This window comes from Penicillium diatomitis (genome assembly GCF_028827545.1).
Source record: "Penicillium diatomitis strain IBT 30728 chromosome Unknown utg000010l_segment0_segment0, whole genome shotgun sequence".
Taxonomy (NCBI): domain Eukaryota; kingdom Fungi; phylum Ascomycota; class Eurotiomycetes; order Eurotiales; family Aspergillaceae; genus Penicillium; species Penicillium diatomitis.
Window position 1 is genome coordinate 1,438,911 of NW_026623182.1, and position 26,665 is coordinate 1,465,575.

The 26,665-nt window shown below is 51.1% G+C and overlaps 10 protein-coding genes across 10 annotated transcripts; 4 read left to right on the forward strand and 6 right to left on the reverse strand.

Moving 5' to 3' along the window:
* Nucleotides 1–2,624: 2,624 nt before the first annotated feature.
* Nucleotides 2,625–3,182, reverse strand: N7539_007511 (carboxymuconolactone decarboxylase family protein; the record flags this gene model as incomplete). The annotated part of the gene is made up of 1 exon (XM_056937112.1): nucleotides 2,625–3,182. One exon carries the CDS (start codon nucleotides 3,180–3,182, stop codon nucleotides 2,625–2,627), a length of 558 nt encoding a protein of 185 aa, XP_056787911.1.
* A 1,360-nt stretch (nucleotides 3,183–4,542) lies between these two features.
* Nucleotides 4,543–6,161, forward strand: N7539_007512 (DUF5427 domain-containing protein MTC1; the record flags this gene model as incomplete). Its single annotated transcript, XM_056937113.1, has 2 exons — nucleotides 4,543–5,119; nucleotides 5,185–6,161. The coding sequence occupies 2 exons, from the start codon at nucleotides 4,543–4,545 to the stop codon at nucleotides 6,159–6,161; spliced, it is 1,554 nt and encodes a 517-aa protein (XP_056787912.1).
* Nucleotides 6,162–6,760: 599 nt separating this feature from the next.
* On the reverse strand, nucleotides 6,761–8,191 carry N7539_007513 (5'/3'-nucleotidase SurE; the record flags this gene model as incomplete). The annotated part of the gene is made up of 3 exons (XM_056937114.1): nucleotides 6,761–6,827; nucleotides 6,897–7,801; nucleotides 8,180–8,191. The coding sequence occupies 3 exons, from the start codon at nucleotides 8,189–8,191 to the stop codon at nucleotides 6,761–6,763; spliced, it is 984 nt and encodes a 327-aa protein (XP_056787913.1).
* A 1,390-nt stretch (nucleotides 8,192–9,581) lies between these two features.
* N7539_007514 (arsenic resistance protein) lies at nucleotides 9,582–10,962 on the reverse strand (the record flags this gene model as incomplete). The annotated part of the gene is made up of 4 exons (XM_056937115.1): nucleotides 9,582–10,238; nucleotides 10,295–10,381; nucleotides 10,443–10,585; nucleotides 10,644–10,962. The coding sequence occupies 4 exons, from the start codon at nucleotides 10,960–10,962 to the stop codon at nucleotides 9,582–9,584; spliced, it is 1,206 nt and encodes a 401-aa protein (XP_056787914.1).
* Nucleotides 10,963–11,925: 963 nt separating this feature from the next.
* On the forward strand, nucleotides 11,926–12,324 carry N7539_007515 (arsenate reductase ArsC; the record flags this gene model as incomplete). The annotated part of the gene is made up of 1 exon (XM_056937116.1): nucleotides 11,926–12,324. One exon carries the CDS (start codon nucleotides 11,926–11,928, stop codon nucleotides 12,322–12,324), a length of 399 nt encoding a protein of 132 aa, XP_056787915.1.
* A 2,254-nt stretch (nucleotides 12,325–14,578) lies between these two features.
* On the reverse strand, nucleotides 14,579–15,212 carry N7539_007516 (uncharacterized protein; the record flags this gene model as incomplete). The annotated part of the gene is made up of 2 exons (XM_056937117.1): nucleotides 14,579–14,676; nucleotides 14,726–15,212. 2 exons carry the CDS (start codon nucleotides 15,210–15,212, stop codon nucleotides 14,579–14,581), a joined length of 585 nt encoding a protein of 194 aa, XP_056787916.1.
* A 483-nt stretch (nucleotides 15,213–15,695) lies between these two features.
* Nucleotides 15,696–18,429, forward strand: N7539_007517 (Zn(II)2Cys6 transcription factor domain-containing protein; the record flags this gene model as incomplete). Its single annotated transcript, XM_056937118.1, has 5 exons — nucleotides 15,696–15,940; nucleotides 16,080–17,193; nucleotides 17,259–17,367; nucleotides 17,434–17,759; nucleotides 17,833–18,429. 5 exons carry the CDS (start codon nucleotides 15,696–15,698, stop codon nucleotides 18,427–18,429), a joined length of 2,391 nt encoding a protein of 796 aa, XP_056787917.1.
* Nucleotides 18,430–19,601: 1,172 nt separating this feature from the next.
* Nucleotides 19,602–20,184, reverse strand: N7539_007518 (DUF2462 domain-containing protein; the record flags this gene model as incomplete). Its single annotated transcript, XM_056937119.1, has 3 exons — nucleotides 19,602–19,724; nucleotides 19,943–20,033; nucleotides 20,132–20,184. The coding sequence occupies 3 exons, from the start codon at nucleotides 20,182–20,184 to the stop codon at nucleotides 19,602–19,604; spliced, it is 267 nt and encodes an 88-aa protein (XP_056787918.1).
* Nucleotides 20,185–21,526: 1,342 nt separating this feature from the next.
* N7539_007519 (GPI anchored serine-threonine rich protein) lies at nucleotides 21,527–22,297 on the reverse strand (the record flags this gene model as incomplete). The annotated part of the gene is made up of 1 exon (XM_056937120.1): nucleotides 21,527–22,297. One exon carries the CDS (start codon nucleotides 22,295–22,297, stop codon nucleotides 21,527–21,529), a length of 771 nt encoding a protein of 256 aa, XP_056787919.1.
* A 2,633-nt stretch (nucleotides 22,298–24,930) lies between these two features.
* N7539_007520 (uncharacterized protein) lies at nucleotides 24,931–25,182 on the forward strand (the record flags this gene model as incomplete). The annotated part of the gene is made up of 1 exon (XM_056937121.1): nucleotides 24,931–25,182. The coding sequence occupies one exon, from the start codon at nucleotides 24,931–24,933 to the stop codon at nucleotides 25,180–25,182; it is 252 nt and encodes an 83-aa protein (XP_056787920.1).
* Between the last annotated feature and the right edge of the window lie 1,483 nt (nucleotides 25,183–26,665).

Genomic DNA, 26,665 nt, shown 5'->3' on the forward strand with positions numbered 1-26,665 from the left:
CAGATCAAGCAACCCACATGGCCACGCGCGAACAATTGTGGTAACAGGACAGGGGAATCCGAACATGCGAAAGTGACCAGGCATGAAGTATCAAAGTAGTATGATGATGACCGATGAGGAGGGTGGGGACTGAACAGATGCAGACACGGTCGCGGCAAATTTTGTGGATCAGGATCTGACCCGAAGTGTAATCGGGTGTAAAGTACCGGGGCAGGGAAAGAGTGTACATCAAGCAAAACCGGGCAAGGGAAAAAAAACGAAATCGCATAGTGAGATAACACACGCGACGACCACGTACCGAAATGTTTGACTGGAAAAGGAACGACGAAGGTCAATCCTTTCGATACAAGCAGTTCTTAGGGACTGCGAAGGGAGGGTTTTCGGAGGGTCACCAGAGCCAGTCGTGAAGGGTGTGGTGCCAGGGATGTGTAGAGCGGGAGATGGCTGGATGGGAAAGCAGCCGCCGCGAGAGGAAAGGCAACAATAGCCTTGGAAAGAAGTGTGGCGGAGAGAGAGAGAGACAGGAGAGGCGTGTTTATGAGAAAGGAAGTGGTTTTTGGTGAAATAGACGTAATGTGTACGCCTGAAGGGGGAACACCTTTGGATAGAGGTGTGCAGAGGTGGTGGAGAGGAGAGTGTAAGATGATGGAACCCGATGTCAGGTTCGACCACCAAGAAATGTGAAAGTGCAAGAAGGGCGATGATTGCAATAGGTCAATCTCAATCAGTCAGTGGAGAGAAGAAAGCGAGCACGAGGCGAGGAAAAAAAGAGTAAGAGTTAGGAAGCTGGGGGAGAGAAGTGATTTATAGCAGAGATTTGGAGATGTTTGCTCTCGTGCGAGCGTCTCCCACAGGCACGTCTGTTTTGGGCAATATCGTTTGTTGTTGTTGATGTTGATATGTGCCTGGACGTGTTGTTTGCTTTACCTGCCTCACGCTGCGAGTTCTACAGAAGGCCATGGAGGCAGCGAGGTGGTGTTGTAACAAGACGCGGGCAGTTAGTTTCGAAGTGAGAGAATGAGCAGTCGGCGCTTCAATAGTGTTAGTCTCCCTTTTTTTTCGGTGCAGCAGCCACTGAGCGTAATGACTGGCCGGCTCCACCGTCTTGCCGCACCCAATCAGCCCGCCGCCATTTACTTACTGCCATGGCTGATTTCAAGAACCTACAGAGGTGACTTGACGCGGATTCTCCTTTCTTTGCTCATTCTCATGGGGTTCAAGCGGTCCAAACAGAGCAAGCACGTCTGAGTGGGAGCCTTGACTTGGTACGCGTGATCTTCAGGCAGTGAAGGTCAAAAAGTTGGTGTGTCGTCTGAACACGCGACTCCTAGGCAAACATGGTCACGGCTCTACCGCCTCCAACAACAACCGGTCTTGACTGCTCATGATTACCATTGTCATGGTATAGATGCATAAAATCTACTTCAAATCAAACGTCCAATGCGGTTCACTAGCAACAGCAATTCAGATTGATCATTTAGTCCCTGGTCGAACAATCCGAGCATCCGACAACCCTACATAGTACTGAGGGAAACGGTTGCAGCAAGGGGAGTCGTCGAGATTGGTACAATGTGCCCGATGGGTGGATCTGGAGATTGGCATAACTCAATGCCACAATGTGATCTATAATGCTATACTTGACCTTGTTCCTATAAGGTGGATTGCCGCGAGCGCATCCTACACCTCGTCTGTTGCTTTTGGAGCATCCTAAGATAATTGTCAGTCTTCGAAGGCCAAGGCTGACTCTGAACTTCGCCGGTACATTTTGTCAACCTAGGCGTTTCAGTCAAATGAAAATGGCTTCTAGATTCTTGTGAGAACAGTTCGTTGGAAGCTGCCTATGAATACCGAATTCACGGGCTCCTTGATTTCATGTTCCACGTCAACACGGATAGGTATCCATTCAGTAGAAGCAAGTCAGGTAGGGCCGGATGAATATGATGCCCAAGTCCGTCTCTTTACGCCTCTATCACTGGATTGGCTCCACGGCGTTGACATCAGCTGCAATGGGGTGAAATGTACTGTGTTGGAGGCGATCGCCCGTTCAATGTTCTCGACGGAAATGTGGAGCCTCCATATCGTTCCCTCCTGGAGTGTTCTACCTACCTAGCAGACCCGAATCGCCAGCAGGACACTATCCGTGCAGGGCCCTTCAGTACCCATTAGTTAGTTACCTAGTCAATGGAATCTCAAGTCTAGCGCGGAATGAAAATGGCGACGAGAGGGGACAGAGTTCCAGCTCGATGGTGTTCTGATATTATCTCGAGCTCAGGCGACTTTTGTTCCCTCCAATATCTTGGTCGTATCTCTTCATCCGTATGGATAAAAATGGAATAGGCGACCGAATTTGACTTTCCTCTCTTGGAAGCCCACCAGTTCACCACGAATGGATATATAATGTGAACAGCGGTGAGATGAGGCGATCGTCATTCAAACACTACCCACAGGTATGTAACGACGCATTCAAAGGGATTGAAAGTTGACGTCATGACAAAGGAACGGTCGAATTTTGAATCGACACTACGATATATGATACACCGAGTAAATGGATGGAGGTCTTCCCAAATGGATGAAAACCATACTTTTGCATAGATAATCTTTGAGACCACGAACAGACTAAGCATCTAATGGTTCTTTTCTCCCACGTCCAAAGCCACCAAAAACCTACTCACACAATTATAAGCTGCGATTGTAGCAGTAATCTCAACGACCTCCTTGTCATTAAAGCAGCTCTTCACCTGCGCGAAGACCTCATCCGACACGGTGACCGTCTTTGTCATCGCATCAGTGTATTGCGCTACAGCCCTCTGGTCCGGCGCCAGAAGCTCTGCAGCCCTCGGCCCCTCAAAGTCGGCCTTTGCATCGCCAATGAGCTCGAGCGCTTCGTCACTGAGACCTCCCTCGCTAAGGAGTGGTGCATGCTGTTCCCACTCGAAGAGCGCGCCGTTGACCACTGCAACACGGCAGATTGCCAACTCGCGAATGACAGCAGAAAGACTTGTGCGTGTTCTAATAGCTCCGATGAAAGAGTTCCACCCGTCCGTGACCGGGAAAGAATGGAGAAGAGTGAGATCGAGAGGGAGGAGGGGATTCGGAGCACGACGAGCTTGAACAGCCTCTAAGATTCGAGTTTCCTCGGGGGTATGTGTTGGCGGAGGATTGGGAACATATGGGAGACGCATTTTAGCGGGCTTGATATGATTGCGATAGTTGTGACGCGAACCAATGTATTGGATGAGGAGGACGGCCGGGTTCTAAAGGCGATGAGAGTCAGTGGGAAGTTTTGCGACACTAGCATGATGGGGTTCAGTTGTATCGAGGGAAAAGACCTACCGCGATTAGACTCGAGAGTAGCTCAAGGACTGCAGTATGCAGTGATGCACATCCGAAATGAGATTCGCTCGGGTACTCCAACGTGGCTTTGCGGGCGGGTGCAAGCATTTATGCACGTTGATTGTTATCGCACCCACCCTGCATGGTCCCGCTGAGCGGGAGCGATCCGAGCCTCTGGGTACGTCTAATTGCCTACCGCGGCTAAGGCTCCGCAGTCTCCGAGGAGGGCGCCAGATCCGCCGCGCGAAGTATTTGACTCGTTATTGAAGCAACAGGAAGTTGCGGCACCGGGCCGTGAAGAAAATGCCCTTGTAAGCCCCATGATATTATTGACAAAGCTACTCACTCATTTGTCAAAGGCGGTCAGGGTCGGGCGACGAGAAAAAAAAGGGAATGAGGGTCGGACTCGGCGGGTGTACTGGGAGTTGCGAAAGAATATCGACCTAATCCGCTGGCGAAAATGAGGTTCCCAGTCCTTCATATTGAAGATCAAGCTATTACTGGAGAGTATTCAAAGCGCAAAGTATACTGGGATTCAATAGAGTGTTGTAATCGTCCGGCATCATCCCTCACTATGAGTTTGTTTAGTGTGCGTGTCATGATGCTCGTGGCCTCGTACTGTGTATCACAAGGGTATGCCTGGCGGATAAGGTTAAGCTATGTATGTACGGGGCTGATAAAAGCTCTACTGTAAAAGATCCCGGCAACAAACGTTTTGTAAAGGGTCAAGTAGACTCAGCGAGTCAGCCTAGACTGCAGAGGTAGACGATAGCCCCGCACAGCCCTTGACACTTGATTCTTTTAATGGCCTAGTGATCTTCCGAGTCTTTTGAACTGTCTTCGTAACTCGGTGGTCTTTTCAGACTCTACCAGTTGTTGTGATTAACCATGGGTTGCGTTTTGTATATTCTTTCCGATTGCGTACGGGTCATCGTAACTAGAGACCCGTGCAGGCGAGTTTGGGGGCCTCTTGCTAGGCGGTGTGTGATTATATATCTCCCGATGTATCGTAGCGTACATACAATATGTATGTAGATCGTAATTTTTACGCCGTAGTAAAAAAACGCGAAACGCTATAACTGGAACGGAGCGGGTCTTGATACTTGGTCATGCTCCACACGTGTTTTGCCCCCTGGGTAACTTTGGAGCTCAAGGCACCGGTGTCGTCACCTCCTGAGCAACCTTCTCCAGCCAGGCAGACTCACAAACATGGCTCCCAAGGGTGCCAAACCTACCAGCGATGAGCTTCTGGCTCAATTTGATGACCTAGGTATCGAAAAGGAAAACAGCAAGTCCTCAACCCAACCACCAGCATCGGCATCAGTACCGGCGCCAGCGGCACCACCAGCGGGCAAGGATGATGCGACGGCGGAGCAGGAAGACATTCTCGCAGAGCTCGAGAAACAAGCCTCTCAGCGCCCGACGAGCGGTCCTGGAACTCCACGTCTGTCCTTGGACAAGGCACGTCCTGCCACTCGATCTCCTCGTCCTAGTACGACGATCGAACAGAGCCGAGAAGAGAAGTCTCGACTGTCTGCAGATATCCCTCGCTCAAGTGTGAGACAGGAACAGCCAAAACAGGAGACTGCACCTGGCCCTGCAGCCTCACAGCAACAAGAGCAGAATCAGAGCGGCGGTGGAGGGGGATGGTGGGGCGGGCTTTTTGCAGTGGCTGGTGCCGCTGTGAAGCAGGCTGAAGCTGCCGTCAAAGAGATCCAGAAGAATGAAGAAGCTCAGCGATGGGCGCAACAAGTCAAGGGCAATGTCGGAGCTTTGCGAGACTTTGGTACTGAACATGCGCAATCTGGTGCTTTAATCTCCGTCTGAAGAAGCTAACACTCATCGCTATAGGTGGCGAGCTTCGAAACATGGCAATTCCGACATTCACCAACCTGATCCACACTCTTGCCCCTCCTATATCTTCGCATGAGCGACTACAAATTCACATCACCCATGATCTTTCCGGCTATCCAGGCATTGACCCACTGGTCTACGCAGTCTTCTCACGAGTGATGTCCCAGGTTGAAGGCGGTGACCTCCTCGTGATCCAGCGCGGACAAGAATCTGCCCCGAAACGTGGCCTGGATATGGGTGGTTACATCTCTAATTCCGGCTGGGGCGACGGTCCCTGGTGGCGAAGTGTTTCGCCTGGCACTCCTCGCACAATCAACGCTGTGCGTGGCGCCATTGAGGGCTCTAAGCTGGCCCGTGCCAGTGCCGAGAGTTACGCACAAGAGCACTTTTCGGCGCGGGGTGGACTCGAGGAGGCTGCGAAGCAAGCCAGTGAGGATCTCAGCGAGTCAAACCCGGTCCGCAGCAGCGACATCTTCCTTGCAATCCAGGCGATCACTCAGGTCGTGTCGCCGGAGCTATTCCAAGCAAGCACAGCCAGCGAAAAGGAGTCTACCTCTGGGGTTGTCGACCCAGTGCAAGCCGACGAAGAGATCACCTTTGCGCTTTACCTGCATGATCCGGTGCATGGGATCGATTTCCACACTATCTCACAGCCAGTCCCAGCCAAGTGGATTGAATGGCTAGATGCGTCGACTTCTGCAGCACAGGATCCCAACTCCGATGATGCCAATCTTTCTCAAGCGCACGTACCAGAGGCCATTGCCGAGATTGTTGAAAGTGGTGGAGTTGATCCTCGTGAGTGGGTCTCGGACTGGGTGGAGGAGACTCTGTCGCTGGCCGCCGGGGTGATTGCTCAACGATATGTTGCTCGCCGGATGGGTGTCGGCGAGGGTGGTCTCGGCAAGGGCAAGATGCGTGCGGAGCAAGCTTCGACGATTGATGTTGGTGCCGGCGAAGCCGCGCGTGCCCTGTAGAGGAGTGGTCTATCTTTCCTTAACTACTACGACAGGTCATACATGATTACGTTTGCCATGCGCAAGGCTCGTCAGGAACATTCTTCCATGAACTTTTTGTGATGCCACGTCTGACGCATTGTGTTTCTTAATATCTCCGACAAATTCTTATACCTTAGCGCTTCCCTAATCATGAGCATAGCGTTAATCATAGTGCAATTCCACCAGTCATTGGCGCAGATGGATCAAATGATGCAGGAGCTCTTCAGGGCCTACCGTAGTATATTCTGCTGTTGCTCTTGGGATGGGTCGTACGGTCAAATTATCTACATACAAACGCGTGCCCGGCAAATCTTCGCTTTTCAGCCCCCTCGGTTCGGCTACTTTTCGTATACTGCTTGCCATAGACTTGGCGAGAAATGATAATGCATTTGTGCGCCACGTACCAATGCAATTACCTGCGTCAGGATGAGAGCTGCCTTGAGTCATCATCTTGTGGCGGAAAGGCCATTTCACATTTGGGTATCATTTGAGGGACACGCATATTTATGATGACTTTTTCGACATTCGCACCTAGGTCCTCTCTCCAGGATCTGCTCAATCGGTGTCCAGGGTCACCATTATTCCAGGTGCAATGGTCCCTCAAGACCCGGTACGTGCCAGAAGTTGGCGCGGAGAGCAGTGACACTATAGCGGTAGTGTTAGTGAATTACTGTAGAGAAATAGAAATGGTGCAGCATATTAGCCATCACGTACCTCGTCGACCCATTAAGAACGGTATGCGCATCAGTTCCCTCTTCACTTTCCTGTAGCCGCTTCTTCATATCTGACAAATCCGCCGACCACTTGAAATGGCGTTTTTTCCGAACCTGCTTCTCGACACCATTGACACCATTGACACCCGTGACACCCGCTTGAGCAGCCTCTTCCCGCTGCTCTTTGTGCACGCCATTCATCAAGGAGCTGTCGGCCATTTCACTCCTTGTCTGCGGCTCAACCTCGGCGTACAGGCAGCCCCGCGACCAGTAGTACGGCAATGTCCGTGTGTATAAGATGGGTTGTGTCTCGACATCGATTCGCATCGGAACATTGATATTATACAGCTCCACACGCTCATCCCAGTGACCCAGCAAATGATCAACAACACGCACTGCGTGTCGGGCCGCGGCGCCGATCACATCACCAGGTTGAGGATCCTTGCTACCAAAGGAAATTGCGATTCCACGCTGTCCACAGAACACGGCTTCCAAGGCTCCACCCACCGTCCCCGAAGAGAGATTGTAGATCGTCGAGGCATTGCGTCCGTGATTCGGGCCGGAGATGACGATATCGATGGGTGGCCGGTCTGTGAAAAGGCTGTAGAGTCCGAGTTGCGCGCAGCTGGCCGGGGTTCCGTTCTGGATGACGACCCAGTCGCGTAGGTCCGCTGATTCCGCACTCGGTGTGAAGTGCTCGTCCCAAGACCCGTCGTCACGGAAGGAGTCTGGGTGAACGAAGCTTGCGGTGAGGGAGGCCTCGATGATGTGGGCTTTGCCGATCCATGAGCGTGAAGCAGCGGGGATTGCGACGGAGACTTGGTGGCCAGCGGCGTGGAGCTCGTCTACGAGGGGACGCACGTAGGGTGAGAGACGCTTGTTCGGTGGGCCATCGTCGTTGACCAGCTAGGAAGTTTGAATAGAAGCGTTAGTTCTCTTTGTTGCCATTTCTCATTGACGTGATCATGGGCAGGTGATCATTGCCGGGCGGTTGAAGTTCGAGGACGAATTGTGGATGCGCGCACGACCAGCCTGGAAGCCTTGCGCATCTTGATAAGATCAATGTGCGTTTGGTCCTAGCTCTCTCATGATTCTTCCGAATTTTCCCGCTCGAGCATTCGTCTCAGACGCATTCCTGCTCAGGGAGATGGCAACTCTCAAGCGGTTGATCCTGGCTGGATGACTACCGCACGGACATCATCACGGGGATGGAAAGCTGCGATAAGAAGCCCAACGCCATTGACAACTTGGACGAGGAGACCTCTCGATATCCAATCCACGTACCAGTATATGCATATTGAGATGATGAGGGGCGTGAATCTTGAATTCTCAGCGGCAAGATCGGGTTTCCTCCAAATTTCTGTCGGCCGTTGGTCTGCTTGCTTTTTTTTTTTTTTTTTTTTTTTTGGTCTGTTTCCCCTCCCCCGCCAGGTCCTGTTCGCGACACACTCTCCACCGTCCACACTGAGTCGGTTCTGTCGGCAAAATGGAAGGGCCAGCGTCACCGTGGTTCACTGGTCCGTCTGGAGTATTGGGTTTGGTTTTTCGGGAGTCTGATCTCGACTTTGCGGAGGTGGTCACCTTTCTTTTTCCTTTTCCTGAAATGCCTACGGCGGCTCCAAGTGTACCTTATAAGAAACTGCGCGATGAGCCATTTTAGATTACCGGTCGTCTACACCGGGGATACCGACCCGGCACGGTGAAGCTGTTCGGGGGGTGCGGGGAGCGGTTCTGGGGCATGCGGTAACCCCAAAAGAAAAGAATCGCGGCCGGATAGAGTCTGCGGTGAACGGATCCGTCCGGTGTGATCACATTGATTGCTGGAAAGAGGATGAGATCCGAAGGGATTGTAGTCCGGGTATGATGCAGCTATCTCTACTCAGTACTCAATCGTGGAGCAGTATCAAATTATCAGGAAGCTAAAGGAGCACGTGTTGACTCGGTAAGGAGCAGACACGGGGCTGAAAGTTGAGACCCTAACGCTGGGAAAAGGGAAGATGGGGATTGATATCACTCGATTTTAGAGTGTAGACAGTCTGACACCTCGGCTCAGGATGATAGGGTGGAACCTGTGGATCACTCGACTAGATACAGTGGTCACTTTGTCCCGGTCTGTATGCTTGTATATGCATCTAGAGGGTCTATTAAGTTCCTTTTGGTCGGGTAGCAGCCTATCACCAAACTCTGACATCTCTAACCGATTGGACTTCCGATCGGAAGCGCGATCAGATAAGCATAAATGATCACCTATACAATATGTTGATTGGGTCCCCACCGCTTAGGTGCTGGACAAACTGAGCTCACATTGACTGTCTGGATGTCGGTACATGTTGGACACTTCATTGTGTATGCAACTCACTACCGCAGTATAGTATCTAGAGTGAGTGACTGCATCCAGCGGAATTAATGTACCACAGATCATCGTTCAGATGGACCGTGGTAAGGGTCTATCCGGCCATACAGCTCTGTTGCTGACGAGATGGAGATAACCGTGCGCCAGACAAGTGTCGCATTCAGTAGAACAACGGGCGTAAGGCCAGCTGTCCCACGTTACGCCCGTCAAAGTGTGATTCCTGGTCTGCTTGAGTGGCTTGACTGTGCCCATTCAATGTGGGTATCCTGAATTCAATCTGTAGATAAAGATGATAGAAAAACGGCATAAGGGGTGGATGTTGGTTCTTCCATCTCAATCCTTCCAGCCAACTCGCTTTGCTATAAACTTGACGACATAGACAAGGCCAAGTAGTACCGGAACCTCAATCAACGGGCCCACGGTGGAGGCCAGAGCTTGATTACTGTTGGCCCCAAACGTTGCAACAGCGACAGCAATGGCCAGCTCAAAGTTGTTGCTAGCAGCGGTGAAACTTTGAGTGGCAGCCAACTTGTAACCAAACCCGAGTTTGTAGGTCACAAGAAGAGTGACGAAGAAGACAATAATGAAATAAACGATCAGAGGAGCAGCCACGCGGACGACTGACACGATCTGATGCACCACCTGGCGGCCCTGGGATGCAAACAACACAAGGATGGTGAAGAGAAGGCCAATGAGTGACCACGGGCCAGCCCATTTCAAAAAGACCTGGTCGTACCAGCGCGGGCTAGCGATCTTTCGCAGCGTCATACGGGTGAGGATTGCAGCCCCGAGAGGAATGCCCAGGAAAACTGCCACACTTTTCGCACTTGTAGAATAAGACATCGCGACTTGATTGCTCGAATGACTTATCACATTGATGAAGAATATCGCCATAGGAGCGAAAAGCACCATCTGCAGAAGTGAATTGATTGCAACAAGGATGGCACAGTATTCACTATCACCACCTGCGAGACCGGTCCAGATGAGAACCTATCAAGAACACACGTTAGTTCCATTTTGGCACGGCACAGAGCAGAGTAAATCACCATAGCAATACATCTCGCCAGTCCAACGAGAATCAAGCCCTCCCGAAGTTCTGGCTCGTCCGGTAGGAAAGCCCATGCGAGTGCGAGCTAGTGATCGTCCAGTGTTAGCCAGTGTCGGTGAAAACAGCCGAGGGATACTGCGCCTCACCATCAAGAATGGAGCAATGATCCAGTTGACAAATATACTGAACGCGATCTGGACCCATATCTCCCGCGCCTGGAAGACCTGGTGTAAAGATTCGTATCGCACTTTGCAAAGAATAGGATACATCATGACCAGGAGACCAATCGCTTTTAAAAGTTAGTCCAAGATCATAGTTGTGCCAGGAATTCACGACCGAGTCAGTACCTATCGGAACAGAAACCCCAACGAACTGCCCCTTCTGAAGGGCGGGTCCCGTATTTTCCACGAAGTTGCCCAGTATAATTCCGATAGCCATGGCAAGGAAAATCCAGACAGCCAGGAAACGGTCTAACCAGCCAAGACTTTTGAAGGCTGATTGCTTGGCCATCGCCTCCTCCTCCTCCTCCTCGGGCGCAGTCGTCTTTTGCTTCTCGACATCTCCGGCTGTGGGACTATCGGGGGTTGGCTGATCATTTAACGTTGTTTGGTTCATTTGCGGATCATTCTTCGCGGGAAGACCTGTCTGAGAGAAGGTAGTGGCCATCTTGAGGACCTTTGATCCAGGTGACTGTGTAAAATCTTCTTGGATGAAAGGGGGAGTCAGAGCATATGAAGGTGATGAGTCTTAGGACATGCACAGTATCACCGTGAATCGCCCGTCCTGTATATATTTAAATCGGTGGAGAAAGGAAGCTTTCTAAATCACTCCAGCCGTCGGCATTGTAGGATTGTAAGCCACTGCCTGTCACGGGTGGTACAACCCAGTGACCAATCATAGCCAGGCTGTGACAGAGACCGGCAATCTTACCGATTACTAAGGTTCTCAGTTGCTCATGATGAATTAACTTTTTTGCGTTTCCAACCAATCATCTTGCCGCAGTGACGAATAGTGATGATCAGGACTGATCTATCGGTCATTCATTGACCTCATGATAGAGTGAGGATGAAAGCTATCGATTGAGAATCGTTTACTTCTAGAGACCTTTCTAGAGACCTTTCTAGAGACCTTTCTAGAGACCTTTCTAGAGACCTTGGAGAGTATATGAAATGAAGATATCAGATCTAGACACCCGCAGCATGTCTCTTTTCGCATTGCAACTTTTGTGCTACCGCTCACGGTATATTCCTCGTTCAAAGCAACAGAGCCCTAGGACAGTATCTAACCACCGTTTCCTACCCCCTTAGTGTTAGTAGGTAGGTAGTGGTACACGACTCCCTGTATCCATAGCAGAATGGTCTGGATCGCAAGCTTATAAATCGTATTGCTCCAGCCTCTCCAAGCCAAGCAATGCTTTATTAAGCTCACGAACAGCCTCCGACTCATCTGTTCATTGGCAGAAGAACCCAGGCATCGATACACTTCCCTTCCAGTTGTCACATCATTCCTTTTGAAGAGATACACCTTCCAAGAGGGGACAGCTTCAGTTCAGCTATCGTCCCTTGCGTTTCAGAAGTTCCTCTACAACAACCCCTCAACCGCGTACTCGAAGGATATCTCCTCGCCACCATGCCGAGCGTCTTGTTCGTCTGCGTCCACAACGCCGGCCGCTCTCAAATGGCGGCTGGCTACCTCAGACATCTCGCAGGTGACACTATTGAAGTGCGCTCTGCTGGGTCAGCCCCAGTCGATTCTATCAACCCCGTCGTTGTCAGCGCCATGCTCGAAGAAGGCATTGACCTTGCCAGCCAAACCCCCAAAATTTTAACCGCCGATGCGGTTGAGGCCAGTGATGTTGTCATCACAATGGGGTGTGGCGATGCCTGCCCCTTCTTTCCTGGCAAGCGCTATCTCGATTGGCAACTGAACGATCCTGCCGGGCAGGGCATTGAGGCAGTGCGACCCATCCGTGACGAAATCCGTCGTCGCGTCGTGGCTCTCATCACCGAACTTCAACCCTCTGTTTGATCCTCGACGTTGATATTTGATAGAGGGAACTGGGCCCATCTCCCAAACCTCGTTTGCCCAGACAAATACCTGGCTCACATGTTGTGCTGTGCCTACATTCCCTTTCTCAGGCTTTGTCCCTCGACGATCCTAATCCTGGCAGTTGATTCTTTTTTTGTTTTGCCTATCAGATCACTTCAAATGTCATTTGCAAGTTACCTAGTCTACTGACAGGGTGACTCAAGTATTCAATTCAAGCGTACAGACAAGAAATTAAGTCCGCTCGTGGCGTATCAAGTCTATGATAGGATCCAAGGTGATGTGGCAAACCGCGAAGTCATGCCCGGAGAGAATGTACCGTACGTACGGTCGAGTCCATGACAGTGTTAAGGGGAGTTGTGTGAGAGGAGAGCTTCTATGCTTCAAGTCATGTAGCAAGCTCATTCGCATACCACTGTGCAGTGTGCATATTCAAGGTGTTGTGATATCCTCCTATATACGGTGCCAAACTTCTTTACCACCTTGGATTTGCATTCCTCTAGATGGATGATCTCGCATGCATTCGCTTTAACCACCGACCAGAGTTTCTGACCCCGGATTCTATTGTATTCCGATGGGGGGTTCTTCCTTCGGCTTCGGTTCGGACAAAGAATCTCATTGCTATGACCATGTCAAGTGATATCCGATACTGTCAACTCCTGAAATATATGTATCCTAGAGACATTTCCAACAGACGTAGGTGACAGGCGAACTATGTCTTCTCGGGCCTGATCGCATAAATCTGGAACGGACCTTGACATGACCAATGTCAGTTGCTGCGGGTAAGGCTACCTGCTAGCATGTGACTCACCGGCCCATTCATTGAAATCGCGTTCTAGCAGGCCTTCTGTGGCCAGGCCCACTGGGTTCGATACCTCGCCGCATGCCTTGGTCAATTTGACAGCCTGGTTCCCTGATGTTCCCCCTCTGCTGACTCTGAACCATCGCTCTCAGGATGTTCATGTCCCTTCGAGTATCGAGGATCAATATGTCTACCACGGTCAGCATGTTCAGAACAATGTCGAGGCAAATGAACCTGATGGACACCTTTGAATCTCGCATGGTGTAGGTCTTCCTGATACTCATGAACCTGGCCCCAGGGACCAGATTAACCACACAGTTGCTGATGACACAGTTAGCGGTGGAGTTGGGAAGAGGAATGAAAGTGATTGCAGCGATGCGGCCGTTGAGCGCGAAGTCCAATAGATATAAACAGCGGAGAAGTACCTCAAGGCCTGAAGAGATCCGACTCCCTTCACGCGAGATGTTTTCCAATTGGGTGTCACTGGGGACAGTCCTCTGGCATGTCACTGCCAAGATGGGCTTGGGTGAGGCGTGTGCACGGTCCAACCCTCCAACTAGGACAGCTGCAGCTGCAGCTGCTGGAGGTCCAGGAGGCCAAATGGGCTACAGGCCACTTGAAGGAAGTCGTGGGATGATAGGATGTCCCGGGGCTGGTACACGCGCCGAATGAGTACACTACGACACTACCAGTACAGCATTGTGAGAACAAGTGGATCACTTTAAATGAAATAGATATCACAACGAGTTTGAACTTTTGCAGTGGTAATAGCAGGAGTAGGAGTAAGGTAGGCTAGTGGTTCATGGCTCTAGCCGCTCTACTAATCTGGCAGGGAGTGACGAGTCCGGACGATCGTAAATCCTCCTTCGTGTCTCAATCAGGCACTCAAGTCAGCCTGAGGCTGCCAGCGTGGGGGAAGGCACCCTAACTGAGCGCTGGTACGCTCAGGAGGTACTCGTACTTAAGCACTGTGCCTGAGTGAGTCCTTATCAGTTGTGGAGATTCCACCCACCGTTTCGTGTTTACTGATGGACTCACGTAAGATTTTTGCTTACTCTCCCCTAACAGTTCCAGTGAGACCTACTAATCTACTTATCTAGTATCTAGTATCTTCGCCTATGTTCCTAGTAGTACATACTACATACTCAGTCAAACACTCCATACTTCAATACCTAGTTCATAAACTTCGTACGAAATGTTCAATAGTACCTAGTACATAGTACATACTACATAGTTACTACAAGTTACATATCAAGATCACAAGGCGAGTTCAAATGTATTGACTTTCGACTCCTGGCCCCGGTCTCCATGGCGCGTGGGGCGCAATTCCTACATCGGACCGCCGGCACCTGGCCTGAAGTGCATGCCAACAACCGGTGATTTCATGGGCCCAAAGAAGCCATGGCCCGCTCTTCGACGTGTTGGCAGGGGAAGCTAAACCAAGTTGAAATTGGCCGGTTTTCCAAGACGGGCCTTCTCGAAGCATTTCGGGGCAATGATTGGCATGCAGACGTTTCCTTCATCAATCCGGCCTAGCGGATGCCATTACGGCGTCGTGCGCACTACGCGAACTTGGCATACGCTGGAGATATGCCGTCCAGAGGGTTGCATCCTCGGATTGGTCTGTTCTCTGAGCTTCTCTGATGAGAGTCCCTGCTGATGCATCAGCATGCCGTGATCGCTCAACAGGGGACGGGATTTGCGGGAAGGGTGCATGTGTGTTGTCGAAAGCGTCATTCGGCCCATCGACATCAACGACAATAGCGCTGTCCTGTCTGACTTGTGAAGTGGCGTGTGCGTAGTTGTGTAATGTGTACTTATGTAGTATGTAGTTGTAGTGTGTAGTTGTAGTGTGTAGTGTGTAGTTGTAGTGTGTAGTTGTAGTGTGTAGTTGTAGTGTGTAGTTGTGTACTGTATAGTGTACACTCAACACTGTACAGCCGTATACCCGACGCCGAGATCCAAATTTATACCCTCGACGGAAACCTCCCCCCCCTTCATGTTGCACCTGACCTCGAGCACCTCCGTCACCTGTATCCTGGATGATGCGCGCCCCGGGAGAGAGCATTTCATGCAAAGCTTAGAGGAACACGAAGAAAAGTGTAAAATCGAGTCCGAGGTGGGAGACTTTCTGGTTCAACCATTGACGCTCGCGGAAGGCCCAACGAGACGGTCTGTGCGGATCCCAAGAAGCACGCTAGAGACGATCGCAGCACGCAAAACTTTGGTGGTGGGGAAAGTCAGCCCTCTTCTTCTCCTCGACCATCTGGCAATCTCGAGGATCACCTCCACCACCACCACCTTTTCTCTCTCTCGCGAACATTCCAGCTTCCCTCTCTTTCTGGAACTCTTACTTCCCCAGGGACACTGGTTTTCTCTCGAGCGCTTACCTTTCCGCAAACATTTGACTCGGTCGCGCAGTCACGATCGATCATCATTGGTGCCTCTTGTACGCTCGCAAAGTTCGCCAAAGACTATCCCGGTCTTTTTGCGATCTTTGCTCCGGCCAACTCGGGAATCAGACTCTCAGCCTCGAATCTCCTTGACCTGAATGGACTGCGGAAGCGGTACAGCAGCTGCGGGGATCGACCCCAAAATTCTCGATAACTGGCAAACCGACGGTGCTTTCTCCGTCGCTTCCTGGGAGCATCTCGGATACGATCAACCGCCCGAGTGGGACACAAGTCAGGAATCGAGCCAGTGTGCCGATGTCGCGGATCTCGGCGCCTTCCATGACCCTCTGACGGGGGCTCTGCTTGATCGTCCTCGCGATCCCACTCAACCGACGGGAAACAGGTGCGCTCTTTCCATCTTTATCAACCTCTCCTGATCCGTTCCGGAAGCCAAATCTATGCGTTCCTGAAGACGAAAGAAGGGACAAATGTACGCGGGGGAACTCCAACGCTAACGTGGCTGCCCGCTTCGGGTCGACTAGGAACAGTCGCAACGTGACGGAAAATTTCAATTACACCGATGGTCTCTTCGAAGGGACTGCCAGCGGCACCATCAGCCCGCGCACGCTACCCTCGTCAGCTGACGACAATTTCCAGAGTGAGGAAACGTGGCCGCACTTTCAACTTTTCAATTCAGTCGGCGCGGGGGTGAGCCTCGAGCATCCCATTCTTTACCCATACGGAAAGACTTCAACAAACTCGACCCATGCCGTGATCGTGGACGACGTGGGCGACTTGTCCCAGGGCCAGGGCTTCCCTGATGTTACCAGTGAAGCCCTAATGTTCCAGCAAATTCCGCCCACGTTTCCCATGATGACCGACCAGTGGTCCGAAATGCCCACTCACGCTCCCGTGGAGAGTCATTCCCCTCAACCGCCCGCGTCCGGTGCAACGATCTCCAATCACGCAAAGAACCAACAGCCCTCGTTACGAACACTCGAATCCCGCTGGTTGAACAGTCTGGAGTCGCAGCTTCCGGTTTCACAAATGTCTCCGCCTGCTCTTCCAACGGCGCAAAAGACCCGTCTTCCAATGGAAGGGTTCCAGTATAAATCTGAGAGCTCTTCTGTGGCGGGAGAGATTCCAGCGTTCTACGAGTGCTCATTCTCGGCCACGAGTGAGGATGTCCCGGCCATTGCCGACCAGTCAGGTGAAGATGACGCTCAATGGAAGTTATCAACACTTGACCCAACGCCTTCGGAGGACGATCAGCCCGCGACAAAGACCATTGCATTCATGATCAGCGACAGTTCTGCTGATTCATTGACTGGCACGTTCCCCTCCCGTTCGCGAGCCTCCTCGGTGGCTGGCCAGCATCCCAGCGCCCGACCCACCGTCCTGGCCATGCAGTCGGTCGCTACTGTGCGGAAGCGCAAAGTTCGCAGCAACGGCTCTTCCATCGATATGGGCCTGACCAAACCACTGCAAATTGTCCAGGAAGATGGCCAGGGCGGCTCGATTGCCTCGGCAGATTTCGTGTCACCTCCAAGAGGCGCGCGTCGCAAGGGGCCCCTGAGTATGGTCGGTCGAGCCAATGCCGGCCTCCGACGCAAGAACAAGGACACCTGTGTTCAGTGTAGATTGAATAAGCGCAAGGTCAGTGTCGAATTTCAAAAGCTGCCATTGGCTGGAGAAAACGTTAGTAACTGACATTCTCTCAGTGTGACGGAAGTTCACCATGCGACGCCTGCCGTCCGACCCTTAACGAGCAGCCTTGCGCTCGTGCCTGCTTCTCCAGCATCGTGGAGTTTGGCACATGCAACTACATCTGTACGTCTTCCGTCATCGCCGAGAATGACCACTTGCCCGAGCGCACGAACTAATCTAATTACTCAGCTCAACGCGCGGTCAATCATCCCACCCTGGATGGATCGCGAAGAGTGCGAATGGAGATTCCATCCGAGTTTGACCTCAGCCAGCTGCTCTCTTTCCTCAATGAGCGCCAAGGACGCTTCAACATCCGAGCCACTCAAGCATGGGGATCTCTCTACGTTCTTGACCTGGGTGAGACGTACAAATTCCTGAAAAGTTTGAGCGAGTACAACGGCAATTCCAAGTCAACTTTCCTCGAATTCATTGATCGTCGGATCGTCGAATCCAAGGACAAGTCGAAAAATTGGCTGTCTTGTGTCAAAGATTGCGATCCAATGACTCAAGCATACGTAAGTTGATCGCCTTGTGACCCTCTGCTACCAGAGACCCTATCATTTGACTGACCCTCTCGATTCTCTGTAGACTCTACTGTCTCGGTGGAACAATATGCCATCGCGCGCGAAATACACCTTTGTGCCTGTCGATGGCGATGGTGAAGAGCGCCCGATGGACATCAACAACCCGGAAGAGCGACGTGATATCCTGTTGGCTGCCCAGCTCTCCCGAATTGTCTGCCGCATGCTCGAGGTAGAGGGCTTCCGAAAACTTGAGCGAGATTTTTACAACATCAAGTGGAAGCAAATTTCTCACGAGACCCATGTTCGCTTCCTCGGTGAGTTGGGACAGATCCTTCTGACCTTACGTTGGCGAGTGTCCTGGTGGAAGCGTCTGGGTGATGGCGGTCAGGCTCCGGATCCCTCACAACAGCATTACATTGATCGTGTTGAGCTGCTCTGCCGGATCTTGTACGTCTACTACACGTGTGTACTGGCGAAGCTGCCTTCGTGGTCTATGACAGACGTACCCAAGGGAATTTGGTCTACCTACGCAGACTCGGAGAACCCCATCTGGGATGATTTCCCGTCTGATGCATCCGATGCTGGATTCCAGTCTTGGCTCGACCGTGGCCAGGAGCTCATTGAGCAAGCCGGTGTTCCTTCGAAAATTTCAAAGTTCTGAGGCTTGACCTTTGCTTGACCTTTGAATGAAGGGCGCTATGCCCTTGTGCAACAGACAACAGATTTTGATCACGACAGATTGGTTGCGAGGGTGAGTGGTGTGTAGTATGTTTGTTGCGGCATTGGAGTTGGATTTTATAGATACCCTGATACATTTTTTTTTCTTCGTCTTGTTATTGTTTTGATTGGTTCGGTCGTCTATGATGTTGGTCATCTTTTCTTTTCTTTTTTTTATTTGGCTTCCCTCCCCCCTTTCTTTTTCTTTGATGATGGTCTCTTCATCTTGAGTCTCCTTGAGAGACCTAGATGGCAGATTGATCGTTTCCACTTTCACTCTGTTGACGATTCATGATTTCATGCCTGACCTTGTTTTTTTATGAACAAAAACCTACATACTGTGTTTGAAACCGCGATTCTCGCCTCGAAAGAGGCGAAAGTCTTGATATAAGACTCTACGCCTTGCTCATGTCGAGGTGATTTGTCCTGTACATAGCGCTGTTACGTGCATGAATTGACTGAAGAAATGACGAACATACTTTTTCACAGTTTTGAGTTTCTACCCGTTTGGCGACGCTGTTCCCATGAGACCCCTCGCTTCAATTCTGTCTGAACAACTGGTTCCAGTAGAGAGTCATGTTTTGACTCTCTACTGGAAACATCAACACCGGGCACACACAAGAAGATCTGGGACGAGGTAGAAAGGCGCGTAGACCAATCCGATACAAAAGAGAAATGGATCAGAACAGGGTATCACATTTATATAAGCAAGATTATCACAAGATAGCCGACGTTGAAAATTCCCAAGGACCACCGACATTGAAAGGGCGGATGAAGGAATACATAGTTCAGATCTCAAGTGAAAGCCGGACTTCAATAGAGGAGGTAATTGATCTATCCTGTGACAGAACAGACCCAGACTCACCCCAGAAATTCCCGACAGAGACAAATGTAAAGCAACCACAGACAGCCGGAGGACCGACTTAGGTCAATTCGACTCGATGCAAACCTCGCCTTCTTCCACAGGAACAAGCGTTTTCTCATTCCACAGTCAGAGACCAACTGAAATCTCCAAGTCCCCTATTGATTGCCCCGTGGTTTTCGTGTGGATATCTCATGTTCCTTGATTTTTTTTTTCTCTTTTTGTCTCCGGTGTTTTTTTTTTTGAAAACGGCCTCACTTCTTGCCCTTGGCCTTCTCGGCATTCCTGTCCTTCTTGCCACCGGCCAACAACTCCAAATGTCCAGCCTTGGTCGCAAGACTACGTTCCGTCTTGGTAACCAGTCCGGAGGTCATTTTCTAGAAGAAAAAAGAACAAACAGACATACAACGGGTTAGTTCCAAGAAATACCATGCGCACGAGGAGATGAGGAGATGAGGAGGGGGAGAGGAGAGTCCTGCTAGAGAACTCGAAAAACCGGCCTCTAAGCGAAAAGTCCTTCCGGGTCGCGAGGCACAGAGGCACAATGACTCGCTGTCTGTCCGTGCAGTGAATTCTGGAGCTTCTCAGTCCGTACCTTATTCAACTTGGCCTGACGGATCAGGGACTGTTTCTTGGGGGCGATCTGTCGGGGACCGCGCTTCATCTTGGCTGCGGCGGCGGAGGATCTAAAAACCGGATTGAAACGTATCTCAAGTCAGATCCGATCATTGGAAATAAACACCGCATGAACAGCATCATGAAAGGGATGTGTGAAGAGGCATACCGCTTCGCCGTCGCAGTGGCGGGCTTGCTTTTCTTCAGTTCACCCTGCGCCATGGTGATGGTTGGAAATGGTGGGTGGACAGTTGAACACTGAATAGTGACCTGTAACTTGGGAGGGATCCAATTCGATTCGATCCAAGCTGCTCGGTCGAGTTGAGTTTCAGAGAATCTTGGAAACTGGAGAAAATGGGAGTGTGACGGGAGTACTGCCTGCAGCACAAGACGTGAGCGAGTTCGAAACTCGTCCAAGGGTATCCCGCAACAAGCGAAGTTTCTTTGAAAGTCAGGTTTCTAAAATCTTGCGAGGCTCGATCACGACAGGCGGCGACGCTTGCTGGGGGAAAATTCCTTATCGCGGAGTTATCAGTGCGTCATGTGATTAATCCCCGACGGGCGGGCGGGTAAAAGTCATTCGCCAGTTGGTCAGGGGTTATGGATAGGCACTACGAAGTTACTAACTAATTGGAACTTGAAGAGTAAGTTAGTATCAGCCCTATTGATCATGACAGCGCCCGACCCAATTTCGCCAAGTATCACCCAGAACGAGCTGACGACTTGGCAAGATGGAACGGTAGTGAGTCTGAAGCCCTTCACCCAGATTTAATTGCAGAACAACCTCCTGATAGGTAGGTCATGGCCGATATTTGATAGTATGCTCTGCGAGATCACCAAGACACACACGCGATCTGCAACCAAAGTCTAAAGTCTCTAAATTCAACGCAAACCATGTCATGTGGCAGATTCACTACGACTGTGACCCATTTATTTACTTATTACAATTATATGAGAAAACAATCAAGATGCAAATAGCATAGACTTTCACATTACAAGCCCTTCAGGCCCGGATCCGGTTGCACGTAAACACAGAAAACAAATGGTATAAGGATGCGCAGATAAGATCACGACAATGACAAGAGTATTTTTCTCCAGTAAAGTGACAAATATGTTCAGTTCAACAAAAATCGGCGGACAGAGCACAAGCATCAATCTCGCACTCTGTCTTCGCATGTGGCTGACCACACCACCCATACATGGTTTATTCACAAGGACATAGAGACTCAGACCTGGAAATTGACAGCAAGCAAGACGATCACAAGGAGCCCCTCGGGTGTTGACCGAGGGAAACTGGCGCAGTACTCGGTCAATTCCGAGTAATCGGTCAACGACTTTCATGGTTCTATAGCCCACAGCACAGGGGGAAGCCGGGTCCGGAAGAGAGAAACAGGGGTGAGGGACCACAGATATTAACGGCATATACTGTTGTGATACATCTAGGATCTTGTATCACAATGGCACGTGGCCCTCGGCTCTCGGCTCCCCCACTCCTGCGCCCGTCCCCATCCATCATCCCGGTCAGCTTTAAAATTGACTAGGACTCGTCAAGCCCTCTGACAATTTACAGAGCCATGAAAGCAACGAGACCGGCCACAACGGCACCGAAGGAGATGACGGTGCGGCCAGCGGCGTTGTAGGCTGGGGTGGGAGAAGGAGTGACAGTGACGCTGGTGGAAGCAGCGCCGGAGGGTGCGACGGCGGTGCTGCTGGCCAGAGTGGTGGCCCCCGTGGGAACCCAGACTTGAGTGGTAGCGAAGGTGGCAGTGGTGGTCGTAGGCACAACCACGACGGTAGTGTCAGAGCCCGAAACGGCGCTGGTGGCAGACTCCACGGTAGTCTGGACAGAGCTGGTTGTCGCGATGACGGTGTGGGTCAAGGACGAGGTCGAAGTCACAGTCTGGGAGACCTTGGAAGTGGTGACGGCGGCCGTGGTGGCACCATCGACGCCGGAGATACCGAACTGGGTGGACCACTGGTAGGCACCGTGGTGGGCGCCCGCATCCTCGACGACGATGAGAAGACCGTAGTGGGTGACATCAGGGGTCAATGAGGTGGAAGGGGTCCACATGTAAGAGCCGGTGTTGGGGATGCTCTCTGCAAGGGTCTCGAGCGGCTGCACGTTGTTGGAGGGGCCGCGCAGCAGGACGATCGACACGGTGTTGCCCAGGGTAGCATCCCACTTGATGGTGAAGGGCTTGCCCTCGGGGACCACCTGGTTGAGGCTGGGGGAGCGAACAGGGTTGCCTTGAGGCGGCTTGGAGTAGTCAGGTGTGGTATAGGCGGAAGCGACGGCCGCAAAGGCAGCGACGAGAGTGGTGACAGAGAAACGCATGTTGTCGGGTTGAAAGAGCGAGGGCTTCAGCAAAAGCGAATGACTGGAGTTGGAAATGAATTTGGGTTAGGGTGTCAATGCACGAGGGCAGCAAGGAGCGACTTGTTTATAAGGAACGACGGTCGGATAAAAGAGTGGGTGCTGAGAGAGCGGCTGTGAGTGAGAGAGTGTGGGAGAAGGAGAAGAGGTCCAGGCAGAGAAGGCAAAAGTAAGTCCGTCAAAGAAGCGGCGAGGCCGTGCCACGCTAAAAACCCAAACGGAGCGTGATGGACGTACGAGAGATTTGGAGTCTTGGGAAGTTGGGAGAGCGTGTTTGGGACGATACCGAGCTAGTATGGATACCGTTTGGAACTGGGTTGCTGAATGTAGCAAACACTCAAACCGGAAACCACAGTTCCGCGAGAGAAGAATTACTGGGGGACCTCGGAGAAGGACGAATTTTGCCGATGGGAAATGTACAGTAGTCAAGTCATCGCAACAACAATAAGCATTGACAACCCTCGTTCTACATCGTTGTACTGTAGTAATGAAAGGGAAGCAGAATTCACATCGCCGTCAACTGTTATGGTGGATTTCATTTTTGGCCCCCTGGAATTGGATCTCCACACACACACACTCTCTCCAGTCTCTACTCTTTACTGATTAATTTTACACGGGAATCTCATTACCAGGTAGGTCAATTCATGAAAAGATGCCATATATTGTAACCATCCAGGTATGTCTGGTCTTGTTTACTTGTCTACAATCGGTGTCGCTACACTGATCAGTGATCTGATCACAGATCACGCAAAGATCTCTCTGTACCTGAGACGGGCTGGACCCGTGGTCCATCGGTCAGGAACGCAAGCCAAGCATGTGTGGATTCTGGACTGTGGAGTCGCTCATCCACTTTTCTGCTGACAACCCGTGGATGAGGCCCTCAGGCCCTCCCGTCCTCAGCTCTGAACTCACTCTCCGTCCGGAGGGTGAGCAACTCCACGGAACAGGACCATTTTGGGAATGTAAATGTCCATCATTTTGAATTCCGAGACGTTCGTTTGAGACGTTCCTGTCACGCAGTCCATTTTGAATAGGTGATTTCTCTATCTCGCCAGAACAGATAGATCATATGAATACCTTGATCAGTCTATGCCTTGAAAGTTGAATCCGATCTTTGTTTAACTTTTGAGGCCATGAATGAAAGTATACAGCGATACACTATACAGTATGTACATCCCTGCGTACTGTCTGTTACCCCGAGTCTCATCCCGGCCCCAGATCCAGACCTCGACAAGTCGCCAGGATCAGTGACAGAGACTTCCAAACAAGGTTTGCGGTTCGCAACTTGGGCGAATCGATGGCCGCTATCAGCCGCATTGAGTATGTACAGTAGTTATTTACTGGACTTTGTAGGTATGTCGTAAAGTTTATACGTCTTGGAGACCTCGAGCCGCAAAGTCAAACCCTCGCAAAAATAAAACCCATCAGAATCACTGGAGTCTCGAAGCTGTGAATGTTAAATACCTGTGTAAACGTGTAAAAGTATAAATTACTAACCGATGGCTCCTCATCTCAGGTGGTTACAATTTCTCAAGGTCACATGAGATGACCTACCTACATGAATCCATCTTACCCATTGAACAATTCAGAGCCTCATCAGGCAAATATGGAGATTTGTAGATTCAAGATCGCAGGGACTTTGGTATTCAGTACGTACCTTCTATGCTAACTTGCTAAGAGGCTTCCACTGCTGTAAAAGTGTAAAGACCATTCCCCAAATTCACGGCGCCGTAACCTGTACCCAAGTCTCGGGTGCAGAGCGGATGTTCCGGCTGTGGCTCCTGAAGATACTCCATGATCCTCATCCGTGACTCCATCCGGACCGTGAGTATGGCAGTCAGGTCTCTTTTGCAACATAGAGACAACAATTGAATATCGTACTCAAGCATGCTTGCCTCCGGGACATATTCAGCTGATAGCTTCTTGGTTACAGCCAGCGCGTGTGTACAGTCCATGTGGACATTGTATGAAGGCTTGACTAGATCAAGCGCGGCCGTGAGCGCTCGAGCAAAGCAAGGCCTTCCCACGGCCAGATACGTTGAAGTGGGAGTGTATCATTGCGCAATGCACTGAATCATCGATTCGGCACGCAGATTCCTCTCTTAGATCACACCCAGGGAAGAATCATTTCAAGCGGCTGGAAAAATAGCGCATCGCAATCCTGTCACGTACAGACCGTCAAAGTCAATGTGCCGTCCGAGCGCACATCAATTTGAAGACCAGGGCGCCCGAGTATTGTGCCTGTGAAGCGGCTCGCTTAAGGAGGCTGGCCTATCGCGAGGTGAACGCGAAGCACTGACTTCCTGTCACGGGTACGCATTAGTTACTCCAAAGTGGACCAAGCACCGTATCATCAATCCTATTGATCATACTCGACCACCAAGCATTACAGAGTTCACTGTCACTACGACACGGGTACTACTAGACTGCAGAGGTTGTGCATACTGTCCGATATTCCTGCATGCACAGAACAACTTTGAGGATCCGTCCCCGCAAGGCCATACGTGTAGCCCAGTCTCACATGCCAAGGAGAGACAATTCTCGCAGTGTCATGTTATGTCTCAGGATGCGACTTCGCCAGGGATGAGTCTGGAATGGAGATCAAACGCAAAAGCGACTGGGGTATGGATGAGATGAGCGGCGAAGCCAAGATCGAAGGATTTGCCGAGATTCTTGGTGTGGGCGTGTGTAGTCCAATTCGCAAGGATTTGTCCGAAGTAGAGAGTCTGTTTCGATCTGGAAAATGGACATTGACGAGAAAACAAGCCGATGCTGGCAAAAGACCCGTCGTTTGCCGCGTCGTCTGTCGGAGGTTAGCACCTCTGGAGGCCGAACTACATACATAGAACAGGTATATGGAACAATAGCGATGATACGAGAGGTCACCCAGCAAAGTTTCATCAGGGTCACGTTCATGTAAGACATCTCATGATCGCATCGGTTTATCCCATCGCGAGCGGTCGTCCCCCAGACCGACAAACGATGGGTCAGAACCGAGTCAACCCACAGACTGAGCGTGAACGTCAGCATCTCACATTCACCAGACGGCAAGGCGGGGCGACGGACTGTGGCCCGGAGCAGGCTGGAATGTGTCGCGCTCAATGGGACAGTAGGGATCGGGGTAGGGATTCCAGATCCAGCCACGAATGAACGATCTCATCACACTAAAGAGTCAGGAAAATCATGCCGAAGCGCTCGATAGATCACCTTTGACTTCAAATGACAGGTCTTTGAATCACGAAGTGAGGTTTGAACGGCCTCACGAGCTCGTCGTCAATCCTTTATGAAGAGACTCGAAGCGGGTCACTGATGTGTTCCGTCCAAAGGGACTCAGGATGATCCAGTACTTATCGTCCGGGCAGGGATAAAGATCGTGGCCTCAGAGATAAAAGTTTCGATATGATCACTTCTTCATCTTTGAATCGCGCCACACCGTTTTCCCACGCGACGTGGATCTGAGTAGCCGCACAAGCCCAATATCTTAGCATTCCGGTCCTTCCGATCGACCATCGGCTTGTGGATGTCTCGGGAGCGAACTCAGAGATCCTATGAAAATCCTCATCGAAATGAACCCGATATCGAGAGACCATTCGAACTGGGTGTATAATGAAGCATCTTCTTGTAATTTCAAAGAGGCATGAGCATGACCCGGACTCAATAGCAGGGCACCTCACATTGCACAGTACCACATGGTCAATGTGGCCGAATCTCATCGTCGCCTCTCTCGTTCCAACTCGTATGAGTACGGACTACGGACTACAATAATATGGATAAGCCTAGTGACAGTCAATTTTCAAGTGCCGATCAACACGAACAGCCATGCTCACTCTGGCATCGACTGACAAGCCGCGCCTCAGCAAAGAAGTGTCTGGCACTGGCAGTCTGCGCCTTCCTTTTCGGGTAGAATGGAACAGCTGGAGACAAACTCCTGGAAATCAAGACACTCTCCTGTTTCGCCAAGACCCCATAGACGATGGGGTTTGCCGTCGAGGCTAGTCCCGAACAAGCAGTTCGGTGCCTGACGGGCCCTGATCGGATGCAACTCGCTTCCTGTTCCTGAACGAGAGACTCCTGGAAAAAGTGGACTGCGTCAGCGATCAGACTCTCCTCGTCCTGGGTATTTTTGGGGGCTGCTCTGCTGGTGCGTAGTTGTCTCCGAATCCGGGAATTCCTGCTTGGCCTGGCGAGTTAACAACTCTCGGCCCTGTTTGTTCTGTCTCGGTAGGTATTATTACTTGCAGCCTTTGCAGGTCTGTGGTAGCGGTGTGACGGGGATGGTGACTGGTGACTGGTCTTTGCGACGCATCTGACGCAAAGGCCAAGACCCAA